Source organism: Falco biarmicus, chromosome 15 (genome assembly GCF_023638135.1).
Source record: "Falco biarmicus isolate bFalBia1 chromosome 15, bFalBia1.pri, whole genome shotgun sequence".
In the NCBI taxonomy this organism is placed as follows: Eukaryota; Metazoa; Chordata; class Aves; order Falconiformes; family Falconidae; genus Falco; species Falco biarmicus.
In genome coordinates, this window is record NC_079302.1 from 2,019,791 (window position 1) to 2,037,117 (window position 17,327).

Genomic DNA, 17,327 nt, shown 5'->3' on the forward strand with positions numbered 1-17,327 from the left:
AACTTCGCGGAACGACGGGCTTGGCCCACAGCAGCCGCCGTAGGGATAGCGGACGCCCCCACCCGCCCCCTGTAGCTAATGGCCCGCGGCGGCTCCCGGCAGATTCCGCCGGCCAATGAGGAGCGAGCAGCACCGGCGGTGGGGCGACGGCAGGTACGGGCTGCAGCCAATGGAAGGGCGCGGTGCGGTGTGTGGACCAATAGGGAGCGGCCAGAGCGACTGGGCGGGAAGGCGCTGAGCGTCGCCTCGCCTCAGGCGGCGCGCTGCGACGCGGCCCCGGTGGCACGGCCCCCCGGCCCCGGCCGCCCTGCCTTGGCCGCCGGAGCTAGGAGCCTGTCAGCAGCCTGCTCGCGCCGGTGCCCGTCCCCCGCCTCTGGTAACCCTACCGTCTGGCTTGTTGGGCGGGTGAGGAGAGTCCGGCATCTCCCGGGAGGCGCCTGCTGCTGTCAGGACCCGCCCGAGCTCGCTTGGCTGCCCGCGGCCGGAGCTGCGGCACTTCTTCCCGCGCCGGGCCGCAGGGCTCCGCCACTGGCTTGCCTCCGGTAGCACGCGGCGGGAGGGGCAGGGCGGTATCTGCGAGGCAGCCGCAGGGGTGCGGGGACAGGGGGTCGCAGGTAGCCGCTGTTCTATGAGGAAGGTGTACGGGGTGTCCCCTGGGAGATCTGTAGCGCTCCTTTGGTAGGCTTTGATTCCGCTGCCAGTGGGAACAGATTTGTCACTGCTCCTTTTGTTTTCTTTTTGCGTGTGTACAAAATAATGGCCATCTTGCAGATCTTTACATTGAGCCAGTGGAGGTGCCGCAGACCTCAGAGTGCTGCCTTTTTAGCAGTTCCTAAAGGAAAGTGTTCACATGCAGATCTGATGCAAGTCAGTAAGTTCTCTCTTCCTTGCCACCCACACTGAACAGGTTCAGGGCCAGAGAGACTGTTTGGAAGCTCAGGAACCAGAGTCATTTGTAAACTTGATGGTTTTCATTTATGATCTTGCATTCATGGCTGTGGAATTTATTTTCTTAGACTTGCAGTGCAGGTGTAATGCTGGACAGTGAACTATTTGTTTTAACAGAACTGCTGAGGAGGCAGAAATGCCCTATGTTGTAAGAAGTGCTAATACTATTAACAACACTGGCTAAAGATTAAAGGTATATGCAAAGAGAATTCAAGCAAGCTAACATTAGTGCCATTTGCTATGGCTGGGATTTTAAAAGGCACTCAAAGTGAAGTAGGTACCTGTACCTGTCTTACCACTAAGCTGGGATCTCTGTGGGAATGAGATTTACCAAATGGTACAGTCTGGGAGATTTATCAGCCCAAAGGTGTTACCCTAACTAACCATGCTGTCTGTCCATATCCATTTCAGTACAAAGACAGGTTAGCTCCCTAAAGACCCCAGGCTGTATATCAAAACAAAATTTCTAGGCCACTGTCTGGTAAGAAAGAAGGGTATCTCTTATTACTAGAGAGAAAGCAATTGCTCCAGTGGTGCCTGCCAATCATAGTCTCCGATTCAGTTACTCTTGTAATGCACAACCTTTGCAAACGGCTGAAGTTCTGGGCTGAGACCTGGCATAGCAGTGGTTCGAAGAATCAGTCGGCAATATGCAGGCAAGCGGAGGTTATCTTTATTCGGCAGCGCTGGGTGCATGGGGGATCGCTCCACCAAAGTCATGCACATCGAGGGGACTTTTCAATCCCCCCTTTATACAAGTTACTCATACCTATTCATTAGTTTTCCAAGAAATTGTTTACATATTCATTACAATTCTGAGAATTCATTTACATAGCTGGTGCCTGCACAATGTCCTCGAGGAGTTGTCTCTACGCAGACTCTATTCCTTAGCGGCCATGTTTAAAGTCTCCATCTTCACCACGTTGCATGTACAACAGGAATCTAAGACAAAATGTCCCTTCTAAAGATAACCAACCCAAGGACTTAGCAGTCTGTACATCCGTCATGTGGCAATAAGGGTCCTTGGGCATTTCCGACTTTTAACTAAACATAGGTGCGTCATCCTTTAGATAAGTAGTACAGCATTTACTATTCAGCAGCATTTTTCATACACTGGCTTATCCTGGCCTTGTTCTGCTGGTTTTGTACAAGGAAACGGGGATCGAGATGCAATCAAAGCAGTAGTAAGGAAATAAAGCCAAAACAAAAAAAAAGTAAAGAGTAAAGGGTGGGGAGAGCAGACATTCAGATCAGTCTAATTTGTGTAGGATTCAAATCCATCTCCTGCTGTCAGTGAGTTCTTTGTCTTAGGAAGTAAGCTATAAATCTGGATACACCACAGCAATGCTATATCTTTATGAACTTTACTGAATGTTTCACGTCCTTTGGTACCCAGTGTGCTGGTGACTTTTCCTCGTTGTTCACACAGTTCTCAGAGCTGTAGCAAAGACTGTCTTTCTAAGTGCATTTAACTGCCTTGTGCTTCCCAGCAAGCTTGTAGTCTTTCATCACAATTGTTACTCGTACTCTGCTGGCACAGCAGACTGGGATTTCTGCTTCTCCAAAAGCCTGGTAGGTAGCACAGCACATGGTTGAATGCATTGCCTTTGCAATATTGCTCCAGTGAATTGTAGGTTTTTCTGTGGCCACACTCCATGTTACTTCACAACATTTAGCAAGACAGCTATAAAGCTAGATTATTTTTCTGTCTCTTGGTGCTTCCATTTATGATAACTTATTTTTTTGTAATTGAGGCAATGCATGCACACTTGAAGTCCTCCTTTAAATAACACACTTGTTCCCCACTGTTGTCCAGTGTAGTCTGCAGGGACTTCTTCCAAGCCAAGTGTCAGAACCAGTGCTCTGTCTGTACATGCTTTGGCTGTGCACGCTGTTCTTGAAATCCTTGGCCTCCTTTTCCTCTAGCTCTGTTACAGGCTGGAGGGCACAGACCTCACAGCTTCCTCTTCAGCTATTTCACAGCAATACAGATACTTCAGTAAATGCAAACACCAGTATCTTCTCTTTTTGGGCAAATGCAAATACCAGTATCTTCTCTTTTTGGGCAAGTCCACACATTTACTTAACCAGATATTTGTATATTGTTACAGCCTTAGCCTGTTGTTCTCAAACTTCTTCAGTTACCTAATCAATAGCTCAGTCTCAACATAGCTTAAATATTGAGCTTAATCTTGTTTGGATCCTTTCTGTATATCTTTTATATCTGGTTCTGTGTGTAACCCAAGCATCCTGTCTGACATGGAAGCATTTCTGGCTCCTTGCACTGATGTGACACACAGCCTTGCAGTTCCCTTACTGTGTAAGGTTGCTAAGCAGGAAGCTCCCCCCAGCCAGGCTATGTAGCATGAAGTTATCACAGCACTATGAAAACTAGCTGGCTGCAACAAGGCTTTTACCATCCCATACCAGGTTAACTTCAATAAGTAGTTCCCATACCTTGCACCAGCCACTAATCCCCCACAAAGTTTCAAAAGTTCATCTACTGTCCATGCCTTTTCTTCATCCTCTTCAGGCCAGTCCACCCTACTTCTTGCCTCTGCTGCATCCTTCCTTCTCCCAGCTCCTCTTCCAGCCAGCCTCTCCTCATCCAGGCTCCCTGCTTCTCCCAGGGCCTCTCCTTGTCTCCTCTACATCCCGAGTGCTCTCTCTCTCTCTCTCTCATTCCTGCCTTCATTCCTCTATAATTTCTCTACATGAAGTAACATGGGGTTTCATCGTTGTGCACCCCTGTTGCCACCATGCCTTCCTGCCTGGCCTTGACAAGTGTAGTCATGTATCATTTCACACAAAGAGCTGCTGTAAAGATCACGCTGCCCTCAGTTCAACGAGGCTACCCATCTCTTGGCACATTTCTGCTGGCCCCATCCCTTGGTTCCATAAAAAAATACGTCTCTTTTTCTAGATCCTTCCCAGCGCATTTCTGCCTGTCTCGATTTCAATATGAAGTACTTAACCTTTGCCTCAAATTGGTTCACAGTAAAGTTTCTGTAACCTACTTGATAATTTTTTTTAATAAGTGCCTTTGTGCTTTCTCTTCTGCAGCTTTCATGCTTGGAGGGTTTCTCTGTGTTTTTGGCAAAGCAACCTCATCATCCTTCTCAACATTTCCCTTTTCCACTGTTCAGCTGTTGCCTGTTTTTTCTGTAGCTGTCAGCTGCCTTTCTAAGACTACTTGCTGCAGTACCTGTTTTGCATTTCCACGTAATGTAGTGGCATCCTGGTCCACAACCAGGCTTTCTAGGCACATTAGCAATACAAATAATGATTGTGGTAACAAATCAGCTCTACATTTATTTATTGAGCAACAGAATTCAGTTGCTGCTTTTCCTTACCATTATCAAGTCCAAACAGAAGTCAGAAATCTGTCGTGTGTCTGTCTAGAGAGCAAGCTCTTTAGAGCTTCTGTTTGCTGCAGCGCTGCACACGCAGCCGGTGCTCTACAACAGAGAAGAGGAGGGAGGGAGTGGTGACCAGGTGCCCCTCGTGACTTTCCTGTTTTGTTTTCCACTGTAACTCATACAGAAAGACAGACACGAGATTGCAGCAACGTGCAGATCTTGTTCCCTGGAATGTTTTCTTTCATCTCTAATCACTTCATCATAATCCATAAATCAAGTAGTTAAGACTAAAAAGCACAAACACGACTGTAATTTGTGCCTTCCTGCTCAGTGTTTCGTTTGGCATGGGAAGCACCAAACCTTTTCCTGAAAAAAATGATGATGACACTGGGCAAGGATTTGGTGAAACTGGACAGTGAGGCCACTTGCATTCTAGGTCCACTGCCTGTTTTCATAATCCCTGCTTCCTTTTCATGCACTGTAGAAGATTCAGAGAGTAAAACAATGGTTTGCATTTCTGTATTTACTCTGGAAATCCCAATTTCAGGCTTGTTTTCCCATGCTGGGTGCTGTTAACACATAATTGGCCCAGGTAGGCTGTGGGGCTGTGTGGGAAGGAAGCCTTGATTAAGATGCCAAGAGTGTGGCCCCTGTCACATGCCCACTCCTGGCTCCAGCAGCACATAGGGAGATTAGCACTTTCTCAGCTGCCCCGCAGCTCTGCCCTGGTGATTACTGCTTTCTGACATCTGTCAGTGTCACCAACGCTACGGCTCCTTCAGCTGCTGCTGTCCAAACAAACCATCCCAGAAACTGCAGAAGCCTCATGGGTCTTTTCTCACCTGGAGCAGTTCCATCTGACAGGGCAGGAAGTGAATCTACTGAGCAGCGCCCCTAGGAGATCTAAAGGGATGTCACCTTCACTGGGGGGATGCTGGTGGGCACAAGGAGGAGGTGATGGCAGCCCCAGAGGGGCAAAGACAGGAGGCAGACGCAGGAGGCTGAGGAAGTGGACCTGGTGAGCAACAGCTCTGCCACTTTTCCTGAGCGAAGCCTTGCTTGGAGAAGGCAGGTAGCCCCAAATGGCTTCATCCAGGCATCTCAGAGAGAAAGCCTGCTTTGTTTTGCTTTGTAGAGGACCCCAGGGACTCTCTTTTGTGATCTCTGAGCAAAAATAAATTAAATGGCTCAAAATCCTAAAACCCGTACTGGGCTGGTGGGATCTGCCAAAGTGGCTGGCACATCTAGTTGGAACGGCAGTGTGTATGTATCTTGGGTGTGCAAGTGACTGAACATTTCAGAAAACATGGAGTTTACTAGTCAGGAGAGCAACAGCAGTTCTTGAAAGGCTGTGAGGGCAACCGATCTCTGCTGGGGCTCATCAGCCTCTCCTTGAACCGAGGGGAGAACAGTGAAGTTCAGGAGTCCCAGCCCTGTCACCTGTTCTTGCATCTTGTGACAGAAAAAGAGCAAAACCATTTTGCTCGGGGATATTTCATACGGAAAAGTATTTTAACCAAAGCACGTTGCTCTGCCATCTCCTCTCAGCCCAGGAAACAGCCGCCGGTATCTCTCGCTGCATCCTTCCTAACATGTAAGGGCACTGACTCGCTGGCTGTATGACACGGCTGTACCGTGTCCCGCTCAGACAGTTCCTCTTCTGTGCTTGATTTCCCCAGGGCAGTCACGCTGCCCCGGGTGAGCAGCCACCCTTCTTTCTTGCACAGATTATTTTTATCTCCCTTTGTTTGCCAATAAAAAAATCCCTCCCATTTTTAGTGTTTTCCATTTGACACGCTGATTTTTCTCATATGCGTTTCCTTCTCTGGCCAGGGGTGGAGGGGAGTATCCTGGATAACCTAATGTGAGAGGAATTTTCACGTGCTTTTCCACCTCAGGTGAGACAGTCTCCAGAATGGTGTCAGTGCCATTCCCTGGGCCAAAGAGATGCCGTGTCTGAGTGAGAGACATCCCAGCATGGCAGAGAACCATGCTGTAATCTGGAGGATCGGCTTGCCAGAGCCCTGCTTGGCCTTTGCCTAAACCAGCTTCCTCAGGGCACCGGTTTGTCTTGGCCCTCGCTCACTGGGATCATTGGGAAGTCCAGGCTTCAGATTTGTTACACAAAGTCTGGGTAACTATGGGAAAATCTCTGCCCCAAAACACTGAAACGGGGACCTCGTTGTCTTGTTGCAGGTTAGGGGAATGGGATTTGCAGATGGCTGGAGTACAAGAAACAGATGTACAGAGTGTATGAAAACATCCAGGCTGCTCAAAAAACTAGAGTAAAGAGCATAGAGTAAAAAAGCCCAACAGATAAAGTAAAAAACAGCAACTCTAATACTTGAAGTGTTCAATCGCATCTATGTGGTGATGCAAGTCCAGGCAGACTGAAAAGAAACACTATGTCTGCGTGGCTGGGTTCGGACAAAAATGGCCTTTATTGTTTGTATACAAACTATTTATACATCTTAGACAGTGCAGGTGTTAGACCCTGATAGGTTTTTGTGTCCTTCTTCTTGCTTGCTATTTGCTGTTGCTGTAGGTGCCCATCTGCTGCGGTTCTAAGTTCCAATTCTTCACACCCTGTTTACATACCTGACAATTTGTGGCTGTCTTAAAGGTACACGGCTAAGTCTTTGAAGTCAACTAACTTGTCTGCAGACCCCAACACATCTACAAATGCAGGTTGTGCTTAAGCCTTAACCTCACACCCCATGTTGGGTGTTGGTGCTCCCTCTGAGGCAGCAGCCCGTGGGGCAGTCAGGTGTGTGTTGCGATTTCTGTCAATGTTCCTGTCCCAAAGGTGTCGCAGCATGGCTCGGCGGGGTGGTCCGCGCTTCAGGGCACATCGCAGCTCTGCTCCACCCGAGAGCCCTCAGCACCTGCCCGTGCTGGCAGAGGCAGCACCGGCCATTGGAGGTGATAGCACGAGTGTAACAGGCAGCTCGGGACCTGGTCAGGCGCGAGGTGAAGCACCCCGCTGGGGGTCCCCCACAACGTGCAGGTGGCAGTTTCCCTTCCACTCCATGCTTCCCAGCTGAAACACGGTCATTTTCCTCCAGAAAACACGGTTTCTTCTGGGAGAATGAAACCTGCTGCTGGAAGAGCCTGAAGGGTGGCAGCCGCCTGCGCCCCTTGCTCCCCATTTATCTCTCGGGTGGGCAGAGAATGGCCTCAGGCCCGGTACGACCCGCCGCTCAGCTCCGGCCCCAGCACAGCGGCGCCGTAAGGCAGCGGGGGGGCTGCCGGGGCGCGGGGCGGGCCCAGCCTGCCGGGTGATGCCCACGCTGGGGGCTCGGACCCGGCAGGGCCGGTCCCCGCGAGGCCCCGAGGCCGCAGTGCAACGCCCGCCCGCCAGGGGGCGGCAGCTGGGCCTGGAGGCGGCGCGCTGCACGCTGGGAGCTGCCGCCGCGACGGGGCTGGCGCGGGGCATGCCGGTAGCGGCGGGGGCGGCCTGAAATAGGGCCACTGAGCGCGCTGCTGTCGTCACTTCCGCTGGGGCTTCGCGTCGGTTTCTGGCGGGATGGTGAAGAAGCGGGCACGGTCGGCCTGGCGAGAGGTGATGGCGGCGCGAAGCGGCGTGTCCGAGGAGATGATGAACAGCTGGGTCCTGCAGTTCTACTTCCATCAGGCCATGGCGGCCTACCGCTCGGGGCGGAATGGCGACTTCCGCCAGCTCCGCGACGTCATGCAGGGTGGGCCGCGCGGGCCGGGGACGGCGGGCCGGGGCCGTTGCTGGGGCAGGGGGATAGTCGGGAGGGACAGCGAGACGGCGGCTGGGACGGGCCCGGGACGGTGGGGCCGGCAGCGGGGCCCGGGACGTACCGGCGTAACCTGCCCTTTGTCCCACAGCGCTGCTGCTACGGCCCTTGGACAAGGAGCCCACGGTCATCCAAATGCTACGCGTAATGCAACTGCTGTCACGGATTGAGGAAGGCGAGAATCTCGGTGGGTCCCTAACCCTCCCGGCAAGGGCCTGAGGAAACGCCAGTGGTGGCTTGAGGCTTGCAGCCTGCTCCCCCAGCCTCAGCACGCCCTGCCCTGTGGCTGCACGCCTGCAGCTCCTAGGGGCAGGGCTGTGCAGGGCAGGGGTCTGGGCTGAAGTTGTTAGGCTGTAGGAGCTTTTTTTCCCTGAGGGTAAGGGGCCAGAGAGTGTGGCTGTTCATCTCTGCATCATGCTGCCGTGGCCAAGAGTGGTGTGCTGGAACCCACGCTCCAGGGGTGTCCTGCTATCTGAATGTACCAGGCTTGTGGCTTCTGCTCAGCTTCATACCTTCTGAAATGCTTCCCCTGGATTGGTTATTTGTAGTCAAATGTTGCTTCTTGTAGCTTTCCATGCCTGGTGGGGGCAAATCTTGCAGTTTAGGTGGTTGGCACTCAGCCTGCCATTCCTTCTCATCCTTCTCAGTAGCTCTAGAATTTGCAGTCAAACTAAGCAAATAAGTAACTAGCTCACTGTAGGGCATCACTGTGAATGCCTCGCGAACCAACAGCTGTGGTTTCTTGTAGATTGTGCCTTTGATAAGGAGCTGGAGCTCACCCCACTTGAATCGGCAATCGGTGTCCTGGAGCTTGTTCAGAGAGAATTTTCTATCGCTGAGAAGACAATGGAAGATGTTCAGCAAAGAGTGAAGGAAGCTGTAAGAATTTATCTTTTCCAATAAATACTCAGTTCACCTTTTGTCTGAGAGAAAATTTGGGTAAATGACTGTGGGAATTGCCTTGTGTGGAATACTGCTCTTAGTGCCAACTTGGCCTCAAATGCATATCTTCAGTGTATGTGCTTCTTCATCAGTTAGTGTAGAAGCTGTTTCTCCGTATAAGTACTAAGCTGTTACCTGTGCTGTACTTGATTACTGTATGTGCTTTTCCAGAGCTGATCTAGAAAATACGGCAATTCAGTGTCAGCAGTGAAATTGTTGTTTTTCTTCTGTAGGCTGTTATTGTCTGCATCAAAAATGGAGAGTTTGATAAAGCTTCAAAAATTGTCAAGAGGCATATGGGGAAGGAGCCCAAAAGCCAGGTGTGTCCATGCCAGGATGGAAGATGGCTGCTTGAGGACTGTCTTTTGTATCTTATGCTGTATTGGGGAGGGGGGTTGTTTTGAGGTGGTCTGATAGGGGTGTTGGGGTAGGGCTGGTGCATATTGCAAGTGTGAAAGGTTTCCCTGAGAAGAATGTGTTTCAGGGAAACCTGAACAAGAAGAGAGCATAGGGGTGCTGAAATGATAAGAATCCTCCTTGATTGACAGACCCTCAGTGGCATTTCTAAAGTGTGCCAATCATCACTTTGGAGCTCCTTCTATTAACCACATTCCTTCATGTACCTTTGTGGATCTTCCAGGCATCAATATTCATCCTTTGCTTCAAGGCAAACTTGAGATCACATGTAGAGCATGAATTCCTAAGAAGGGCTCGTTCTGAAAGCAGAGGGAGTCCCCGTTCCTGTTTCTATAGACAGTGTAATGTTTTGGGCACTGAAAGCAGAAAGTCAGAACTGCTAAAACAAGGTGGCTTTCACATTGCCTTGGCCTTTTCCCAACCTTATATTGCTATAAATTAGTTGTGCCTGCGAGATATCTAATAGAGAAGAGCTAGATCCTAGCTCCCGTGTACCTATTGAGAGCATCTTACCTCTCCTCTAGAAAAAGAGGGACAAGTTTCTGACTGTCATCCAGGAGAAGAATTTAACTCATCCATTGGTCAGAAACTTCTCTTACAAGAACTTCCAGCAGAGTGTGTTTCAGTTTGTGAAGACCTATGTGGATGATTCGGAGCCACTGCTGCTAACGGTATGTGTCTGCCCTGCTTGCCCTGCCTGGCAATGGCGTGAGGTGCAGATCTGGGGAAAACTGACACTTACTTTGTCATGAGGCAATAAAATACAGTAATTTGCCTTCTATATGCTTTCTGTGCCAATAATGAGTTAAGAGTTTAGGCACCTGTTTAACAGTGGGTTAAATCTAAAATACTTCAAATTCAGCCCACTCATAAAAGGTTTATATAGTCAAACCCATCTTTCAGTCTGTTTTGATTGACATGAACTCTGTAGATGGTGTACTACTGCAAGTAGCAGCTTAAAATGCCTTTGGGAGGGGATATAAAATTGGATGTAGTATGAGGAATCATCTTTATAATAGTTGCATACTTTTTCTTTGTCCCAGATAATGAAAAAGACTTTGAATTCAGAACATGCTGAAGAGCCAAAACGCTCATCAGCGACTCCTGAGTCTGCAAACAAGCCAAAGAACCAGGCGGCAGCTCTGGAGCCCTCAGAAAGGGCAGAGGACCCAGCAGAAGCTCCCAAGCCTGCAGAAACAGCAAAAGACCTGAATGGAGCTCCCAGCTCTGCAGAAAGGGCAGATCACCCTACAGCAGTGCCTGAGCTTATGGAAGAGCCTAGTGACTCTGCAGCAGCTCCTGAGCCTGTGGAAGGAACTACTGACCCAGCAAGAACTCCCGAACGTATAATAGCAGCGGGTGGTATCTTGGAAGATGCTTCAGAGCCTATGGAAGTATCTGAGGCTGCTGCTGGTTCTTTAGAACTTCCAGGAGTGTCCAGGGACTTGGAAAGGTGGGCAGAGGAATCTGGCCCTGTGTTGTGGATAAGTGTGGCAGCAGTTCTCTTCTGAGGGGTAGTTTGCTCTGTCCAGGCAGCTCTTAACTTCCCCAAATGCCAGCCCAAGCAGGTCTGCCCAAGCACACCCCAAAGGCCATTGGTGTAAGACTTCTGTCTAGATAGCAGTAAAAATGTTAAGATGGTTTGTTTGGGGGTTTTTTTCTGAAGATATGTAGTACTCCTCTAAACTAGGGAGGGAGGGCAGTGGCTGCCAGAAGGTTTGCTCTTGTGGAGCAGTGTTTGGTACCCATGTAGGTCAGCCCTGAGTCAAAGAGTAGCAGGACATCCAGCGGGCACAAAGCTTGGGCGTGTTCTCTCAAGACCTGCTTCCCTGGTGCACCGCACTGTTCAGAAGAAGGGTAAGGCAAAGGGTTGGGAGTGCCCTCTTGAGTAAATTTTGTTTGCACCCTAGGGTCAGTTGTTGAGGGTCACACAGTAGGGAAAAGACTGATTTCAGTGAAGTGGAGCCACCATGGTGATACCTTTACAACTTGATCAGTTCTGTTTATTTTGTAGGCAGCCCTCTGGAAATGTAACTACATATGGGATTTCTGTTCTGAGAGAAGCTTTCAAGGTCCTGTCAGACTCCCAGGATTCCGATGCACTCTTCACCAAACTGGATGAAACAGACTTTTCTTTCCCCCAGCAACTGTCTCCTTCTGTATCCCACAGAACCAAGAAGCAAAAAGAAAAGGAGAATCAAGATTCTGATATTTCATACCCTCCTGCAATACCCTGTGAGGGCAAACGGTTGATTACCATAAGCAACCTGATCATGGAGCAAGACTCCCAGTACACAGACTTGAGTGAGAGCCCAGACTCTTCACAGGAGTTACCTGTATTTTCTGCTTCCAGATGTGCTCAGAAACCACATGAGCAGCCTGTACCTACTAAGAGACAAAAGTACGAAGCTCACCTCTTGTGGTATATTCTAATCTCATCCAGTCTTTTAACTTGCAGCTGACATCAGTGCGAACAACAAAAAACCTTTCCCTTTAGTTCAAGATGAGTATGTTGACCAACCTTGCCCTGTTGTTGTTAGACTTTACTGTTTGGTTAATGGGGGGGGGGAGAAAACGATCCAACTTCCACTGGCAGTGAGTCAGAGGTACTGCAGTTAGTATCGGTAGGTGATTCCAGTGTGTGTATCACAGGTAAGATGTGTTTGTCTGTGCTTTGGTTAGTGAGACTGAAGGTCCACTTCCTGAGACATGTGACACTGGTCTCACGTAAGCTCTTTTGTACGTGAAACATGTTGGTTGGTTAAACTTATAGCTATAGCTAAGAGTCTCGTGAGTATCTCCTGGAGGCTGTAACAAAGCTTACTGCTTAAATGTCTGAGCTGCTTCTCTTTTGCTTAGTGAAATAGCATAGCAACCAGCAAAAATGATGTTTTGGATCCCCAGGAGTGAGACTGGGAGGACTGCAGAGCACTGGATGTCTTCAGAAAGATAAATAAAATACCATTTCCCTTGGTTTCGTGGCTTACGAATGTCAAGAGCATAAAGGTTTGGTTTTGAAGGTGGGCAGTAAAGATCTGTGCTCTGTGTAACTTGGCTTCTCTGGAGAGGGATTGTCTTTCTCTGAAGCACAGGAGAGTGGCTGTAAATCAGGATGTGCTGCTGCAGTGCAGCTGGTTGATGCTAACAGCAATGAAGTCTCTCAGATACTTTGCTGGTCTGTCTTGTTCAGGGGTTAAACTAATTGTCCCTGTTTATGGGGACACTGAGGAGGGATTTTTTACCCCTGCTGTTGTCCACTTCCTAGAGTTGTCTGGAAACTTTAGTTCATAAATTTCCTACTGTTTCAAAGACCTGAGTGGTCACCACTTGGTGTCTTTTGGGTTTGTTTTTTCTGGTAGTACATTGCAGCAGCTGATGTTGCTGTCCCTAGGATATGTCTAGAGTTTTATTTTGAGGGTGCTGGGGAATGTGATGGGGACAGGATGATGTTTTGTGAACTCTTCCAGAGCAGAGTGCTGTGCCTGACTGCCCTGGGAAGGGGCTGGGCAGAGCGAGACTTCCCATCCTGTGTGGTGCCTGCAGCCAGGGTTGGTGCGGGATCAGGAAGAGCCTAGAACAGGGCTGTTGCCATGTGGCTGACTGCTGGCTTGAGCAGTTCTCAAGTTTCAGCCCTGCCACTGTACAAACTGGTTTCTGGTACACCTGAAAAGCCACTTACTGTCTGTGCTGCTTGTGTGGATTTTGTGTGTTGAAGACTTCTAAATGTCAGGACTCGTGGTAGTGGTGGCACTTAGGACATCTGGCTGGAAATCTAATCGTGGGCATCTCTGCCAGTAGCTGGTTCTCAAATGTTTCTGTGCAGGAAGGAGGAGCTCAGCAGTGCAGCTTCAAGTAAGAATATAGAACAGTTATTTTCCTGTAGTCATAAATGGCTTCATTCATATTTGATGTGATAGCCATAGGTGAAGCTTTTGAAGTTTTTAACAGACTTAATTTCACCTCACAAGTTTGTGCTTGAGGATTGGAAGGAAGGTGTTGGCACTGAGGCACGCGATCTTATGGAGAGGCCTCTCTGGGTCGGTTGACCTTAGTAGTGAGACAGTGAGAATTAAGTGCTTCTTGAAGACTAAAAGCTTGTCCCCTGAGCTGTTGGTGTGTCAGTGTCATACATGAAGGCCTAGGAAGTCCAGCTGTCTCTTGTTTGCTTTCAAGTGCTTAATTGACTAGTGGATACCCAGTCACTTGTTTTTGCAAATGCTGGCTAAGAGATATGATAGTCCACTTTGTTTGAGTATATATTGCATGCCATGCCTTCAGACAGGGGCTCCTGGGGATTCATCCCCTCTCAGAGGGGAGTGGAGGAGATGATGGTGTGTTTATATCTTGCTTTATGGGTGCGTTTCTCCACACTGCATGCTGATCACAGGTTTGCCTGCTGTGCTCCTGCACTTTCTCCCCATAAAACATTCTCTCTAGCCAGTAGCCAAAGTAAATGATTGTCTGCTTTCAGGTCCCTCCATGGAAGGTGGGTCAGCTCATATGTCGAAGAAGTAAAAGACCAGTGGAGTGAGGAGGATGAGCTCTTCCCAAATGCACGTAAGAACAAGAGCTCCTGTTGCTGGGGGTAATTTATAGTAATCCTGGCTTTAGGGTTTATTCATGGGTGTCTTGCTACCTTCTGTGTGACTGTGTTTTAGAAACCAGAAATTTTAAAAGCCCAAGAAAATAGGTAGCTGTCCAGCCTCAAGGTATTTCTTTGTACCTTGGACCTGAAATGCATACCAAAAACTCCTGTTCAGGTTTCAGACTAATCATGCTTAGCTTACAGAACGTAAATATTGGAAATACAGCTCTTTCTCTGTTCCTACTTCAGTGCCATGAAAAAAAGGCTAAGTTTACCTTTTCAGCCAGATCAGTTGTCTGGTCCGCTTTGCAGCTAGATGTGTAGCTTAGCTGGTGAAAAGGAGTGGACAATGGATGTCTAATTCCAGCCTCAACATACAGTGTAGCCGCATCCTGGATGGATGCCACTGTTCTTGATGTATTGGCTAGTTTAAAACAAAAAGATCTTATTAAAAGCTTTCACATAAAGCAGTTGGGGTTTGAAACGAAAGGGCTGTGCACGCTATAGCTGCAGAAAAGGGAGGGATAAAGGAATTTGAGTTTATTGTCTGTCAGTGGGTGCTCACACTGTAGGCTGACTGCATAGCTCGGCAGCTAAGCCCAGGGGAGTCTCCCGAGGAGGTCTGTACCTCCCAAGTTACGGCCAGGTGTAATTCTCTTGCCTTGCTTTTCAGCATCATACAGGACAAACAGCCGCAAGACTTCAGTCTCTGGTTCCAAGAAGCAGGTAATGTGGAGCCCTTAAGTCCTTTCAGTAAGGCCTGAAATGAGGACATGTCAGTATGGAAGACCAAACTATTGGACTATTTGAAATACATTGGTGAAGGCTGCTGCTCAGACCTCTTTCTCAGCAGCCTCTGGTTCCCTGCAGTTGGGTGAGCTGCTGCTGTGCTTCAAATGAAGCACTGGAGGATGGGTTGCAAAGTGTTCCCTGAGGCTGGTGCTTGCAATACCCAGGCTTGATCCAAGTTGTGCAGGTCTTTGCATTCACAGAGCTGGCTGGAGTTTCTGCTAAAACAGCCTGGTTTGGTAGCTGGCTAAAGCTGTGTGCCTCCTGCATGCCCGTGAAGTTCCTTTTCCTTGATGCACGGGGTTCAGAGCTAGGTTTGCAGAGTTCCCTGCATGCTGGCAAGGTTCAGCTTCTTGTTTGGGTGAGGGACACGTGTATGGCAGCTGTTACCTGGGAACAGGGCCCAAGATTGGTGCTACTAGGAAATCTTTCACCCTTGCTTGTAGGAGGATAGCTGCTGTGCACCATGTAGCACTTCATTCCAAGTAGCTGTTTCAATCATTTTTGCCTCCAGTACAAAAATTCAGGGGACCTGCAGACCTGAACTTGCAGATTATGGCTGGGATTTTTTTAACCCTCTAGTTGTATGCTGTTGGGCAGGGTGCAGGCAGTGAGTGCTTTGTATCTCTAATGCTTGCGGTCACATCAAAAGGTAATTCCTCTTTTACCTCATCCCTGTTGTGCTTTGGGAAGCAGAACTCCTGAACTTCTGCTGAGCACTTCGTTTACTTGTAACAGTTCCAAGAGCACATCTGCACTGCAGGGGTGGAGCGTTGTGTGTGCTACTGACATCTCTGCCTTTCCTCCCTGTTACTAGCAGAAATGATGAAGGGAAGCTGACATGCTAGGAAGGAGTCCTCTGCCAAATGCAACTCCTCCCTGAAACTGCACTCTATACTCACAGAATGCTGCTTATGTGCTCTTTTCTAGTCATGGACAGTACAAGAGAGCGAGTGGATCAAAGAGGGCGTGAAGAACTTTGGAGAAGGGAGATGGAAGGCCATTTGCCAGCAATATCCCTTCCAGAACCGCACTGCAGTGATGATTAAGGATCGCTGGCGGACCATGAAAAAGCTGGGAATCCTCTAAAGTTGGGAGCCACAGGACCTCCAGTACAAAAAACTTACCTTTTGAAAGGTGGACCAGAGCGATAGTAGTAGGAGGCCGCTGTGCTTGACCCTGATATGTATTGGGTCCAGTGTGAGCCCCTCTGCCTTGTGGTACCTGAGACTGCTGGAGCAGAGGGAAACAATGTCTGACAGGAATCCAGAGTCCTGTGTCTCGTTGTAGCTGCAAAGTTTCTCTGCAGTTGGCACAAGCTGTGCTACCTGATGGCACTTGTTTGGAAACTGTCTGGATTGGGACTTCCCTCTCTACCTGACAACTGCAGCCTTTGCAGAACAAATCCCAGCCTGATGGGCTGCTGAAATCACAGTTTTCTCAGCTCGGATGCTGTCAAGTAGCAGGACAATATCATTGGTGGCTGTTCTTGTGTTTTAATTGTCTAAACTTGGACTTGTTTCATACATTTGCATTCTGTACCCTGTGGGAGAGAGGCAGCACGTTGTCCCAGAGCTTCTAGGGTGATCTGCTCAGACTTTTTATTTTTTGCCCATATTTCTTTCTGCCTTGTAAATTACTACTCTGCAAGCCAGAATTTCTCCCTCCCAGTTTTGAGGTTTTAAAAGCATTAACTTTTGGTTTGGTACTTAAATGTTGGTTGTTCCAGTCCCTTACTGATTTCAGTTATGTCTTACTTGTGCTTCTTCCTGGTAACATCCTCCTCCTGGGTGCAATCCCTGCAAGTGTATTGAGTTCCCAGGGTGCTGCCTGTTTCCTGCCTTCAGGTGCCAAAAGCTAACTCTTGTGTCCAAGCAGTCTTCTATAAAATAAAGCTTTTTTGTTCTTTGCTATCAAAGTTGCCATAAATGTGAACATGTATCTCACAGGCAGAAATGCAGCAGTTTGGGGTGCTGCCTGTGAGCTGCCCTGCCAGGGCACGTGCTACCCCTTGGACTGCTCAGTGGCTGGCGTGGGGGGTTGTGTCGGCAGCTGTTTGTTTGGGGTGGAACAGCAATGCCCTGAAGGTGTGAGGTGCTGCTGCATTGGAGTAGACATGAAGCGGAAGCTTCTGGACTAGATTCTCGTTGAAGTCAAAGGGCCGGGGAGCTCTGAGGGTATTTGCTAAATGCAGCATGCCTTGGCTGTGTTCCTGCAGAGCCAGGGCTGGGGAGAAGTCTGTGGAAACACCTGCTTTCCCTTCTGTCCTTCAGCAGCAGCTGCTGGAGCAAGCTTCCCTTGTCACCTGGCTCTGGCCTCTGCCTTTCCCTCCCCCTCTGCTTGTAAAACCGTTTCCCTGTAGGGTGAGAGCAGCCCCAGGTAGCCAGGAGCACCTTGCGGTTCTGTGGCTTCTTGGTGTGAGCTGCAAATTGGACCAGTAACTCCCAGTGCAAGGCAATGCCCATTGGTTGTGGCCGTTTGGAAGGAGATGTGTTCATGCTGCATGGGGCTGAGCCCGTTCTC

General features: G+C 49.1%; 1 protein-coding gene across 5 annotated transcripts; it reads left to right on the forward strand.

The window, feature by feature from the left end:
- The first annotated feature begins 15 nt into the window (after positions 1–15).
- Positions 16–16,722, forward strand: TERF2 (telomeric repeat binding factor 2). 5 transcript variants are annotated; one of them, XM_056361230.1, is made up of 10 exons: positions 7,746–8,005; positions 8,163–8,258; positions 8,820–8,950; positions 9,247–9,333; positions 9,955–10,101; positions 10,474–10,883; positions 11,601–11,831; positions 13,902–13,987; positions 14,689–14,741; positions 15,735–16,722. In XM_056361230.1, exons 1-10 carry the CDS (start codon positions 7,834–7,836, stop codon positions 15,891–15,893), a joined length of 1,572 nt encoding a protein of 523 aa, XP_056217205.1. In that variant the 5' UTR covers positions 7,746–7,833; the 3' UTR covers positions 15,894–16,722. The 5 variants fall into 5 exon arrangements, with proteins under 5 accessions (XP_056217206.1, XP_056217202.1, XP_056217204.1 ...); XM_056361226.1 differs by having other exon boundaries at positions 7,747–8,005; positions 11,445–11,831; XM_056361227.1 differs by lacking the exon at positions 14,689–14,741 and having other exon boundaries at positions 7,744–8,005; positions 11,445–11,831.
- The last annotated feature ends 605 nt before the right edge of the window (positions 16,723–17,327 follow it).

Coding starts and splice junctions, on each gene's coding strand:
- TERF2 (XM_056361226.1), top strand. CDS start 7,834: ATGGTGAAGAAGCGGGCACGGTCGGCCTGGCGAGAGGTGATGGCGGCG. Junction 10,884..11,444: donor GTGTCCAGGGACTTGGAAAG/GTGGGCAGAGGA, acceptor TTTATTTTGTAG/GCAGCCCTCTGGAAATGTAA. Junction 14,742..15,734: donor TCTCTGGTTCCAAGAAGCAG/GTAATGTGGAGC, acceptor GCTCTTTTCTAG/TCATGGACAGTACAAGAGAG.